The sequence below is a fragment of the Terrapene carolina genome, unplaced genomic scaffold (genome assembly GCF_002925995.2).
Source record: "Terrapene carolina triunguis isolate 2854851 unplaced genomic scaffold, T_m_triunguis-2.0 Scaffold62, whole genome shotgun sequence".
NCBI lineage: Eukaryota > Metazoa > Chordata > Testudines > Emydidae > Terrapene > Terrapene triunguis.
Window position 1 is genome coordinate 19,195,346 of NW_020664413.1, and position 13,410 is coordinate 19,208,755.

At 37.6% G+C, this 13,410-nt stretch overlaps 1 protein-coding gene across 1 annotated transcript in view; it reads right to left on the reverse strand.

Annotated features, from left to right (window-relative positions):
- LRP1B (LDL receptor related protein 1B) overlaps positions 1–13,410 on the reverse strand; it is a 1,279,381-nt gene that overhangs the window by 103,336 nt on the left and 1,162,635 nt on the right. The window contains exons 74-76 of the mRNA XM_026647738.1: positions 11,951–12,085; positions 3,577–3,696; positions 1,069–1,310 (exon numbers count right to left, since the gene is read on the reverse strand). Of these exons, the coding sequence (XP_026503523.1) occupies positions 1,069–1,310; positions 3,577–3,696; positions 11,951–12,085 (497 nt within the window). The remainder of the gene's footprint in view (positions 1–1,068; positions 1,311–3,576; positions 3,697–11,950; positions 12,086–13,410) is intronic.

Sequence of the window (13,410 nt, forward strand, 5' to 3'; positions counted from 1 at the left end):
AAATAAATTATGTCACCTGGTTCTCCTTTATCTACAACTTTGTTTAAATGATCAAAGAATTCTAAGAGATTAGAGTTCTACAGTTTTACTTCACAAAGCAGCGGTGGTTTCTCCCTCATTTTTAACTATTGTTTCAGTCAGTGTTCCTGGATTGCCCCTTAAGGTCTTTATTAAAGGTTGAGCTACGATGATTGACAGCAGCTGAAGATCTGGCTTACTGTGGGTACATGTTCTCAGATATAGTAACTGATTTTAATGAGAGGTTGCTTATTATTGTTAGCAACTCTTAAATTCCTTCAGAATTTTTGGAAGTATACCAATTTATAGCCTTACTCCATTTTTTGTCATTTTATATTTTTTCAATAATTCTTATTATGTCAAGGTCTCCCTTCTTTCCTTCCACTGAAAGCTCTCTCTCTCTCTCACACACACATATTAAGTTACATCCACATCAGATCTCAGACTTTCTGTATCAATGATGTGCTGCCAATAGTTTAACAAAAATTATCTCCATTAGCCTGTAATAAGCTTGTACCGGGGAATATATGTGTTTGCAGAGACAAGGTATGTAGGAAGAGAGAAGCAATTGGTTTGTTTTCCTGTTTAACTGAAATTAAGTTTCATAACTATAATTAAGGGAGCAAGCTAATATTAAATGCACTTTACTTGAATTTTGCTCTACAAGTACTTTTATCATCTACAAGGTAAATCATCTGTCTGACTAAGTGGTACCCAGAGAGGGGGCGATCTCAATCACAGGCAAGTAAAGCATAACAACCTTCATTTTCATGGCAGAATTATAGCCAGAAAACCCTTTAAAGCCCTCTCCAGAATATTACTGTCCCATAGAGTTTATAAGTAAGGAAGGTACTAGTTATTTATTTTGAAGCACATGTAATTTGAATAAAGTCCTGATCAAGTAAAACTTGTTATTTCATATAGCATATGCATCTGTATAAATTTAATATTTTCTCCAACCTAGACAAAATGGATATATATCATTGAAAAGGAGAAATAAGTAAATAAGCAAAGATTGGCATCTTGCAATTTTGAGATTGGTTTACTTACGATCAAACCACTATTACTTTGTCTTCTTTCTCTGCCATGGAGCTTTTTGTAGAAAATACCTCCTGGATTAAACTGAGTACTCCAAATAATCATATCACCTTGATAATATACATCCATCCCAGTTATCCTTGAATTATGTTCAACATGTGAAATTTGTTGATGAACATCACTGTAGTTGAATGGATATATAAAACCCAGGATATCAGTGTCATTAGCAATGTAGAGAACTTGATCTTCAGAGCCTGGGGATTATTATAATGAAATACAAAAATAAAGTGAATTTCAACTAACACCTAGTAAAAATCAATATTTTTCATTTCTATCGATTTTTTTTAGGTTTATTTGGTATAATTTCTTAATGTTAACAAGGGAACTTGGTTTGCATTTGCCCACCCTTATAAACACTATCACACTATTAGAAGTAGTAATACTCTGGTAGTGCCTGCAGTGTGCTAGATGATGTCCATACACAGTCCTTGCCTCAAGGAGTTTATTGATTAAAAACACAAGCAACATATGAATGGTAGGGGAGATTGTGCAAACATAGCAATATAATTTTAATACTCACTACTACATATATCCCATTTTCATATTAATTATGTACTTTAAATTTTTTTTAAATAAACATACATACATTAAAGGCAATTTTTACATGCCAAGATTTCATATGCATTACTTGAACTTGCTCTAGAAATTAAGAAAGGGCAATGGTCCTGTTTCCATTGAAGTTAACAGAGTTTTGAAACTGACTTCAACAGGAACACAAACGGAGTGGTGTCATGAACCATGTTCACCATTAAATTCAGCATTTAATCATAGTGGTCTCTGAAATACCCCAGTTATTACCTATCTGAAATGCCTGGGTACCATTAATATTATCTATATAATAGTATTCTCTGAAATCTATAAATGAAGTTTGAGGAAAAAAATATTTCATTATTGGATATATAAAGAGCACACTAATGGTCTTTGCTTTATTTTAAAATTTAGATCATATTTGTCCACAATAAATGACTTACAGTAACTACCATCCAAGATTTCATGCCTTATGGATATAAGATATTCAATGACATTTGCTGCCCCACTATTGCTAAAAAATGTCATAATGGGAGCTATTTCACAGGAAATAGTAACAGAAAAAGTGGCCATGCAGTTATACCACACTATTCTGTGCCATCCGCCAGAATGGTGCATAGACAGACAGGGTAATGAGTGTGACCAAAAACTTGTATGAAGACTAAGGTTCAAGAGGTAAAGGTATTTATTAAATTATAAGCCTAATGTTAAATTCTTCTATGTCACCCTTGATTACAAGTAGCTACCCATCGGCAGCAGCATGGTGTGCTCAAGATCCTTTATCTTGATCTTATTGGTTCCTCAATCGCAAATGCAGATTATGAACCCTGATAGAGTTCTTATGATGTGCAGAGCAAATTAATATTGACTCAAGAGAGGCATCCTTCTGTGAAAGGTCACCGTTAGGAAAAATGGGGCATTCAGTGTTCATATGGTGTTGACAGTTGCCACCCACAATACACTATAACCTCACCTCCATTGTAGGATTGTTAGGAACTACTATGGAAGTACTGTGGACATACTTTCATATATCCAACAATTGAAAAATGACATTTCAATAGAGAATAGAAATTTAAATTATTTCACTCAGGCAGTGGATTATTGCTTGTTTTCCTTTTAAGTCAATGAAAATTGGTCCCCTAAATGTTGTATAATGTGGAGGAGCATACAACACTCATTCCTTAACACAGTCCATTATCCACTAGCATTTTGCCAACAACAATAATAATATATGCATATGTATTCACTTTGCATTTATATATTACTTCAAAGCATTATACTACAGTAGGTAAATATTATTGTCCCGCTTCCAGTTTGGCATACTGAGGCACAGAGATTAAGGTCAGATTTCAAAAAGTCCCTGCGTACATAAAGACGCTGATGGGTGCCTAGTGGGATTTTCAAAAGTGCCTATGTGAATTAGGTGCCTAAATACCTTTGGTAATGGGGCCCTAGGTGATTTGTCCAAGATCGCTCAGCAAACCAGTGGGAAAGCCTCCAAATACCCAGTCATTTGCTCCAAACATTAGAAAATATGTCCATGAAAAAAATCTGATTCTGCTCTCAGGCCTCTCAAACTTCAACACAACACCTACATTATTTAATAACATCTTTATCTAACTTTTCAGTCATTTGTGTTTTAATATTAATATTATGTGTCTTATCCTTGTTGGAAGACATATTTAAACAGGAGAAATTGTAGTTGGTAGAAATGTAAAATACATGCAGGCAAAGGGATAGTTTGCTTATGTATACTTGGAAAGACTGCTTTCTTGATGATCACAAGTAAATCTACATTGTTTGAAATATTCTACTCATTTTTCTTAACATGAATTATAAAGTCAAAATACAGTAGTATCCATTAAATATGTAAATAACTATGTAAGTAATTAACTAATTATTATTAATTAGGTATAATTTTTGTAGCCTTACCTTTTGCTATGCAGCTGTTATTCTTTTCCTTATAATTTCTCTCACATATACATTTGTATGATCCTTTAATATTAGTACATTGATGTGAACAGGTGCCAAATATCATGCATTCATTGATATCTAGGGGGGGAAAACACTCATCATAAGATGATACATACTTGGATTAAATTTATCAGTCCACTGTTCTAGGATTCATCTGAACACAAACTTCCAAGCACTTCATTCCTTCATTCCAACTGTGAACAAAACACTTCTTCACCAGACTCTCCTCCAGTCTTATTTTGTCTCCTACCTTCCTACTCTTGTCTCTAATATCACTCCATTATCATTAATAAACACTTGTAATCAATTCTGAAGACTAAAAAGTCTGAGTATTATCAACATCTCCAAGGGATCTCTGTATGGCATGCTCAAAACTGTCATTATCATCACCCCATAGAAAACCTACACTTCACAGTTTCCTACTTACCTATTTCGCTTTCCTTAAGGTTGGGTTAGATTGCAAAGCTCTTACTCACATTTGTGAGTAGTCCCACTGAAGTAAATCAAAATACTTGTGCAAGTAACTGCTCATCAATTTACCACAGTTCACAATATGCTCCTGAAAAAGGATATGGAGAAAGTGGATCTTCTCTCACTTTTCTGAGTAATACTTCCAGCACAACAATCTTGACTGCTCTCAAACTAGCTGGACACCCTTTACATTGCAGAGAGCACCCTTCTCAAGGTATTTAATAACTCCTCTCCCTTATTCTATTTGATCTCAGTACAGCTTTCAAGGTTATAGATTGCTATTTTTCTTCAGCTCCTCAGAAAACAATTTGTTGTCACCAGTACCTTCATCTAGTAGTTTAAATTCCATTTCTTTAATGGATCTATTGAAATTCCTGTTGGAAGCTTAAAATTATGTGTTTACATCTTCCATTATGAAATCATTTAAACTTCTGACTTTGGTCCTCTGACATTTCATTGCTTGCTTTAATCTTGGACAATACCTTCGGGCAAATTATACACACATCTAAATCCCTCTATCTCTTGCCCATCTTCTTATCTTGATTCGCTTAGCCCGTAGCTATGACTGAGGTCCTCATTCTTGTGAAAAGTCACATTTATCTCAACTCTTTCACTCCATTAACATTTTTCCTGCTCCCCCATTTTTCTGGAAATCTCAACATTATTTCTGTACGATTATTAATGTACTATTTCTGTAAAGTGTTTTTGACATATATAAAGGACCATACACAAAAATTAAATTGTATTGAACTGTATGTTAATTACAAGTATGCAACTAATTTCTCTATGCATCTCATTGAGAAAATGCTCCTTTTTTCAAAGCTAATTTAGTCGGGATGGATGAAGTTTCCACATGTCAATGATCTTTCATTTTGAACAACCTAAGAAACAATAGCGGCAATATTAGTCTGGTAGAAGCCTGACAGATAAAATAAAAACAAATAAACAAACAAAAACCAAACTGGTTGTATGCGACATCTACTGATGAACTTAACAAATAGAACAGAATTGACTGGGAAGAGTGAGTTAATGAAGAGGTGGGAAGAAGGGGAGAATCAACTTCACCCTTTCTGCATTCCTCAATTCCTGTTCTTGGAAGTGGATGGTATAGAATGAAGGAATTTTGAGATGAGAGGAAAGGGATTTTTATGCCTGAATGACTTGTCTGTACGTTTAGTCCAAAGAAAGGTATTACCTCTAAACAAATAATGAAAGATGAAGAAAAACTAAAGCAGAGTAAGCTTATATTACATTTCTGTCATCAAGGCATGTATAAACTCACATGTATAAATCTGTGTTTTCTGGCACTTGTGTGTCTGATGGGAAAAGGATTAAAGTTTGTAATAGGAGTATGAATTCTGATGACTCATCAGGTCAGTTTCTGGGAGTATTTGTTGCATGTGTTGGCATTAGTCTTGTACCCTGATGAACTTTCTTTATATAGAGGCATTAGCTCACTAAGTGAATTGATAAAGAAAAATTTAGATGCCTTCATTGGTTTTAAATACCCAGACAAATGGTTATTTACCATAATACATGTAATTCTTAGAGAGCTGCCTCAATATAGACAGTATCCCCTTGTACCGCCGTGTTTCATGGACTTTTTGGAAAGTAATGCCTGTTGGAGCCACACAAATGCCCTCTTGTGGTCCCAAGGAGTCAAATATTTTTGGCATCCTTTCCAATGAGAAAGTATGACCTAATTTGGACCAATTCTTCCTGTCCCTCACTGAAATAACCAATGAGCCCTGAGCGGCATAGGTTAGAAAATTCTGGATCTTATCTTCCAGTACCTAATAAGCACTTAGTTGTGGATGGGTGTGACATTATCTGATTAAAATATGACCATACAGACCATTGTTGCAACCACTGTTATATATTTGCAGCAAATATTGTAAAAAGGTTGTCGAGTGAGGTGTCTATGAACAAGTTATGATTTGCTGGTAATGATTATGCTATCTGTATGCATGTATCATTTTTGTATTTTAAGTTGTAAGTATTGGCTCTATACTTGGATTTCAAATGTTTGCTCCTGGGGTAACGCCCACAAGGTAGCTCGCCAGCACATCTTGGAGGAACTGTTCAAATTAAGTGGCTCATCAAGAAACACTTGATTGACAATGGACCATGGGAGACGCCCATCTACACTGAGTAGATGGTCATGTAAATGTGCTGTCTGGAGTGTAGGTAATGGCTTCCTCCAATGACTGAGGGAAAATGGGCATGAACATGTGACTTGCCCATGTGACTCCAAACTCCATCTTGTTGCTGTAATTTTCCACAGTAAGAACAATGGAGTGCCCTCCACATTGGAAAAGCTATAAAAGGCCCTGGAAACACCTCCATTTTGTCTTTATTCCTGCTTCTTACCTATGGAGGAACTTTGCTACAAACCGAAGCTCTGACCAAAGGACCAAAAGACCCATCCAAGCTGTGGATGTACTCCAGAGATTTGACTTAAGCCAGCAGTTTATTCCATCACTGCTACAAGCCTGAACCAAGAACTTTGCCATTACTGTAATTGATTCCTTTAATTCTCACATTTTTCTTTCTTTCTTTTTATAAATAAACCTTTAGATTTTAGATACTAAAGGATTGGCATCAGCGTGATTTTTGGGTAAGATCAAAGTTATATATTGACCTGGGTGTGTGGCTGGTCCTTTGGGATCAGAAGAACCTATTATTTGATGAGACTGGTTGTAAAGATCCACTCATCTCTGAAGAACCCAGTGGTTTTGGTGGTGATATAAGATCTGGAATGCCTGAGGAAACTGCCTTTATGTTTTCTTGCTAGCCAGTGTGGTGAAACAGGAGTTTACTTTTGTGGCTGTTTTGGTATATCTTACAAAAGAATAACCACCAGTTTTGGGTTGGGTTTGCCCTACTTTTCAGCAGTTCGACCTGAATTTGGCCTCCTCAGTTGTGACACATAAAGGCATGGTTACAATGGGATCCTGGAATTGATGACCCACTTGAGGAGAGGAGATGATGCTGAAGAGGACCCCCCACACTGATTATATCATTATTACTATTATTTATTATTTTTATTACCATAGTGCCTAAGAGCCCTAGTTCTGACTAAGACCTCATTGTGATAGGTGCAGTAGAAACACAGAACAACAAGACAGTCCCTACCCTAGAGGGTCTTACAGTCTAAGTATAAGACAAGAGATGACTCATGGATATAAATAGATGGGGGAGTACAAGTAAACAACGAGACAGTATTGGTCAGCATGATAGGCAGTGGTCTCTGCACACCAGCAGCGTAAACATAGTCACGTTTTTAATAAGCATCACGGCAAAGTAAAGTTTTGAGGAAGGATTTGCATGTGGATAATGAGGTGGCTTTGTGGATATTTATGGGGAGTGCCTCCCAAACATGAGAGGGAGCATGGGATAAAACACAAAGGTGTTGGTTTTTTAAATTTAACAAGGGGGCCATGGAGACCAACATCATCAGCTGATCAGAAGTGAGCACTAGCAGCTCAACAGCAAATGAGAGATGATAGATAGAATGCAGACTGACTGTGAAGGGTCTTGAAAGTGAAGATAAGCAACTCTTGTTTGATACAAAAGAGAAGAGGGAGCCAGTGGAGTGATATAAAAAGAGGGGTGATATGGTCAAAGTGATGCAATAGGAAAATGACCCTTGCAGCAGCATTCTGAATGGATATGGGTGAAGTAAGTTTGCATTTGTTAAAGCCAGAGAGAATGTTGTTATGGTAATCGAGACATGAGATGTTGAGAACTTGGATGAGAGGTACAGTTCTGTGTCTATAGATAGGAAAGGGCGTATCTTAGAGATGTTATGCAAAAAAACCCAACACAATATATAGCTATAGCCTGTATGTGAGAACCTAGAAAGAAGCCTGAGTCAAAGAGGATGCCCAGGTGATGGGCCTGCGTGACAGGTGTTGTCCACACTGATCAAGAAAGAAGGTAGCAGGTTCATAGGCATTAAGGGTAGTCCCTGTTCTGGCATGTTAAAATGGAATAAATCTTTGTGATGCTGAGGCCACCTCTTATGCTGATATAACACCAGCATGCCTTCGTAATAGATTTCATAGCTACTTGTTGAGCTCCCAGTACAGATGGATTATGCAGAAGTCAAATTTGGCTTTGGCATTGCAGAAATTTCCCACTGGAGGGCTCACTTCTCAGAGTGATCTTCTTGATAGTTATGTAACCTTAGTGCTCATTGAAAACATAGATACTACAGCCTTAGATCCTATTCTGTCTGACAACAACTTTTTGTGGTGTCACGATGGCCATGATCAGTTTTCACCAAAAAGGCTAGTAGCGATCAGATATCTAATATAGTTAACACCCGTGAAAACGAGGCAGGATCTGAGGCTAAAATAGGGAGAGAACAATTTAAAAATTACTTAAACAAGTGACATGTCTTTAAGTCACCAGGGCCTGATGAAATACATCCTAAAATACTCAAGGAGTTGACTGAGGATATATCTGAGCCATTAGCGATTATCTTCAAAAACTCATGGAAGAGGGGAGAGATTACAGAGGACTGGAAGAGGGCAAATATAGTAGCAATCTATAAAAAGGGGAATAAGGACAATTCAGGGAATTACAGACCAGTCAGCTTAATTTCAGTACCCAAAAATATAATGGAGCAAATAATCAAGCAATCAATTTGCCAATAGTTAAAAGATAATATGGTGATAAGTAACAGTCAGCATGGATTTTTCAAGAACAAATTGTGTCAAACCAACCTAATCGCTTTCTTTGATAGGGTAACAAGCCTTGTGGATGAGGGGAAGCAGTAGATTTGGAATTTTGACTTTAGTAAGGCTTTTGATACAGTCTCACATGACCTTCTCATAAACGAACTAGGGAAATAAAATCAAGATGGCGCTACTATGAGGCGGGTGCATAACTGGTTCGAAAACCATTCCCAGAGAGTTGTTATCAGTGATTTACAGTCAAGCTGGATGGGCATATTTATTGGAGTCCCTCAGGGACTGGTACTGGGTCCAGTTCTGTTCAATATCTTCATCAATAATTTAAATAATGGCATAAAGATTACACTTACAAAGTTTGTGGATGAGACCAAACACAGAGGGTTGGCCAGGGCTTTGGAGGAGAGGCTTAAAATTCAAAATGACCAGGACAAACTGGAGAAATGGTCTGAAGTAAATAGGATGAAATTCAACAAGGACAAATGCAAAATATTCTATTTAGGAAGTAAAAATCAATTTCACACATATAAAATGGGAAAAGACTGCCTAGAAGGAGTACTGCAGAAAGAAATATGGGGATATGGTTGATCACAAACTAAATATGAGTCAACAATATAACATTGTTTCCAAAAAAGCAAACATAATTCTGGGATGTATTAGCAGGAGTGTCAGTGAGACATAAGAAGTCATTCTTCTACTCTACTCCACACTGATTAGGCCTCAACTAGAGTATTCTATCCAGTTCTGGGTGACACATTTCAGGAAAGATGTGAACAAAATGGAGAAAGTCCAGAGGAGAGCAACAAAAATGATTAAATGATTAAACAAAAATGATTAAAGGTCTAAAAACCATGACCTATGAGGAAAGACTGAAAAAGCTGGGTTTGTTTAATCTGGAGAAGAGAAGACTGAGAGGGGACATGATAACAGTTTTCAAGTACACAAAAGGTTGTTACAAGGAGGAGGGAGAAAAATTGTTCTCATTAAACTCTGAGGATAGGACAAGAAACAGTGGGCTTGAATTGCAGCAAGGGAGGTTTACGTTGGACATTAGGAAATACTTCCTAACTGTCAAGGTAGTTAAGCACTGGAACATATTGACTAGGGAGGGTATGGTATCTCAGTCATTGGTGGTTTTTAAGAACGGGTCCGGTCTTGTTATTATGTACTCCTACCTTGAGTGCAGGCGATTGGACTAGATGATCTATTGAGGTCCATTCCAGTCCTACACTTCTGTGATTCTATGAAATGCCTAACTTTGAGGCCAAACATGGCTTATTCTGTGATTTCACAGCTGATCCAACATTAGATCCAGGGACTGCAATCATAAGGCCTCCTCTGTGTCGAAGCAGGGCTGGCTCCAGGCACCAGCTTGCCAAGCAGGTGCTTCAGACGGCCACTCCAGAGAGGGGTGGCACATCCAGCTATTCAGCGGCAATTCGGCGGACGGTCCCTCACTCCCGCTCGGAGTGAAGGACCTCCCGCCGAATTGCCACCGCAGATCGCGATTGCGGCTTTTTTTTTTTTTTTTGCGCCGCTTGGGGCGGCAAAAACCCTGGAGCCGGCCCTGTGTCGAAGGCACGGGGACTCTGCATTTTCTAAAAGGTTGAAGTATGAAGGCCTTATAAACAAAGCAACCATCTAGGGAATGGGCTTCGTGCAGAGTGAAAAGCAATTATGTATGTCTGCCTCCAAGACCATGGATGGGCAAAGTATGCAGCACTTGAATCCCTTTTTCTCATTTGAGTTTTTGGTGGGGTGACCATCCTTGTCCCAAGGCTCCTGTGACCCAAGGGCAGAATAAAAACCTGAATATGTAATGGTGCAAATTACCTAAAATACACCAGAAATTAAATAAATTTTGGATTAATCCTCCTGGAAAAAAATCACTCTGGTCACAGAGAAAGAGTCACTGTATCAGCATTTGGCTACATAATGGCAAGAACTGAGGTGGTTGGCTCTACACTGAGGTGATTGGGTTCTTTTATAACCCCAGCTATGAATGTGCAGAGCCACACAAGGTTCTGCTTGCAGAAAATGTTCCTAAAGTTCAGTGACACAACCTCCCAAGAATGAATATGCAGAGGCCACCTCAATGAAGAGCACACTTTAGCATTGTTGAAGGAAGGCCTGAAAAAGCATAATGGAGCATATCATGTTTTTCAGAAGTATCAAAAGTTCATTTTACAGTACTCTTTAAAAAAGAGTCCTATAAACTCAAGAGGATGTCAGTAAGGCTATACCTTCTAACTGAATGAAACTAATTCTCTGACAGTTCCTGTGACATTAATTCTTAGTTTGCATTGCTAAACTAGAGCCAGAATAAAACCAACCAAATTTCTAGCAGTAGTATTCCATATTATAAGTATATCATGTGTGGTTAGTTTCACAGTCCAATTACTCTCAGATGTAAAATGACATCCCATAAGTACACATGATTTTTATTAGCTGTACAAATTTATTAGTGCAATTCTATGATCTGATTGTTTGTGATGGTAGGGGGCAGGGCTCAGCAGCCCTGGGCTCACTTCCAGTTTGTTTCTTATGCTTCAGGGTTTCAGTCAGCCACCTGCAGGGCTCTGGAATTTTGTTTATTTTTATCTCTTTCCTCTGAAGCATCAGTGAAGGCCACAGCTGGAGATGGGACATAGGATGGTGTAGGCCAAGGCTCTGAGGTGGCATTGAGCATTCTCTCTCTCGATATGTGGCTGGCAAGTTCTTGCGCACATGCTCAGGATCTAACTGATCAACACCTGTAGGGTCAGGAAGGAATTTTCCTCAAGGTTTTTCGCCTTCTTCTGCAGCATGTGGGTGCAGGCCATTTGACAGGATTACCTGGGTATATCTCAGAATCATTTCTCTGCCATTGGTGCGGCCATGGGCACTGGTACATCTCAGTCCATTCTATTCTTTGTCTCTGGCACATAATAGTTTAGTTGGGCTGTAAGACTTTGTCCTAATTTCAGTTGTTGGTTTTAGAGTGTGGGTGCTGCATGGTGTTGGTGGCCTGTGATATTCAGGAAGTCAGACTAAATGATCTGGTGGTGCCTTCTGGCCTTAAACTCTATGACTCTAAAAGCAATCATTTAATTTATTTAGTTAAAGGATGTAGAAGAATTACAATACAAAGCTTTAAAAAAAGCTGCAAAGGAAATATACTTTACCTTCACACTGCCTATTCCTTCTGTTCCTCTGAAATCCAGGCTTACACCGACAGAAAACGAATGATTTTGTTTGATTACAGTATGCATCATCTCCACAAGGATTCACATCAGCTTCACAGGTATATTCAGTGGGACCTATGGGAACAGATTTTTAAATTGGTAACATGGAATATCTATAAATGGTAAAATAATTAATTGTTAGAATTTCTCTCTTATTTTTTATAATACATTCTATTTAATTAAACAAATTTGACTGTAACTACTAAAGCTGCTTGAATACAACAAAAGATTTCTGAAATTTTAAATTCACTTCAGTCATGCTCACAATACTTCTATGTTTAATTTCAACAAACATTTGTGCAACTGATTATTACTGGCAAAAATATTTCAACAAGGTGTTTGTGGAAACGGACTGTTAATTTCTCACATATGCCTGTCCATATATGAAGTGCCTGAACTCTCATCCAATTAGGGAACAGAAACAATACCATATTTTTTATCTGCCCTACCCAACTAATCAATACTGATAGATTATGAGATATTTGCAGATAACTACATTTGTGATCACACCAAAACATTTTTAAAAACCACAATCACACATACAAAAATCCTCTCAAACATCTCTGAATAACAAACAAATATAGGAAATTGCAAGCTGGCTGTGGATATTCCACATGCAAAAGAAGAAGCTTAGTTTGTCAGATAAATTATTCATTTTTCGTCACTCAACTCTAGTAAATATCCATTTGTATTTTAGCAGTGGGTATTTTACTGATTATATGCATTTGTTCAACTACATATGATACAATCCAGCCATACAACTAACATGTAAGAACCTTAAACTTCCTCCCGTTCTGTGGGGAACTCTAACACTAAGTTCCTGTTAAAAAAGAAACACACACTCATATTCTGCAGAGCAAAATGAATTTTAAGATCACTGTATAACAAATACTTTTATTTCACTATGGCTAAAATGATACCAAAACCATAAAATAGTGGTACACATCTTTATGTATATCTCATTTTTTTATTATTATGGAAGCTACACCGCATAAGAACAAGCTCAAAAAGAATTATTGCAGCATCCACTAGCACATTAGTTATGTATCTCTTGGTATTTCCATGATGCATCTTTGCAAAACTTGTCCATTGGTACACCCCCTCTCTGGCTAAGGAGATGGACATGGTTATAGTAGAGTGGGCACTAAGTTTCAGTGGACAGGAAACGCTGTAGCTTTGTAAAACTCCTGGATAATGAACTTTATCTATTTGGCTATGATATATCTGGATTTCACTGTACTCTTTCGAGGGTAAAAACCTCACTTCTTCGGATGCATAGAGTGAAAGTTACAGATGCAGGCATTATATACTGACACATGGAGAGCAGGGAGTTCCTTCGCAAGTGGAGAACCAGTGTTGACAGGGCCAATTCAATCAGGGTGGATGTAGTTCACTCCCAA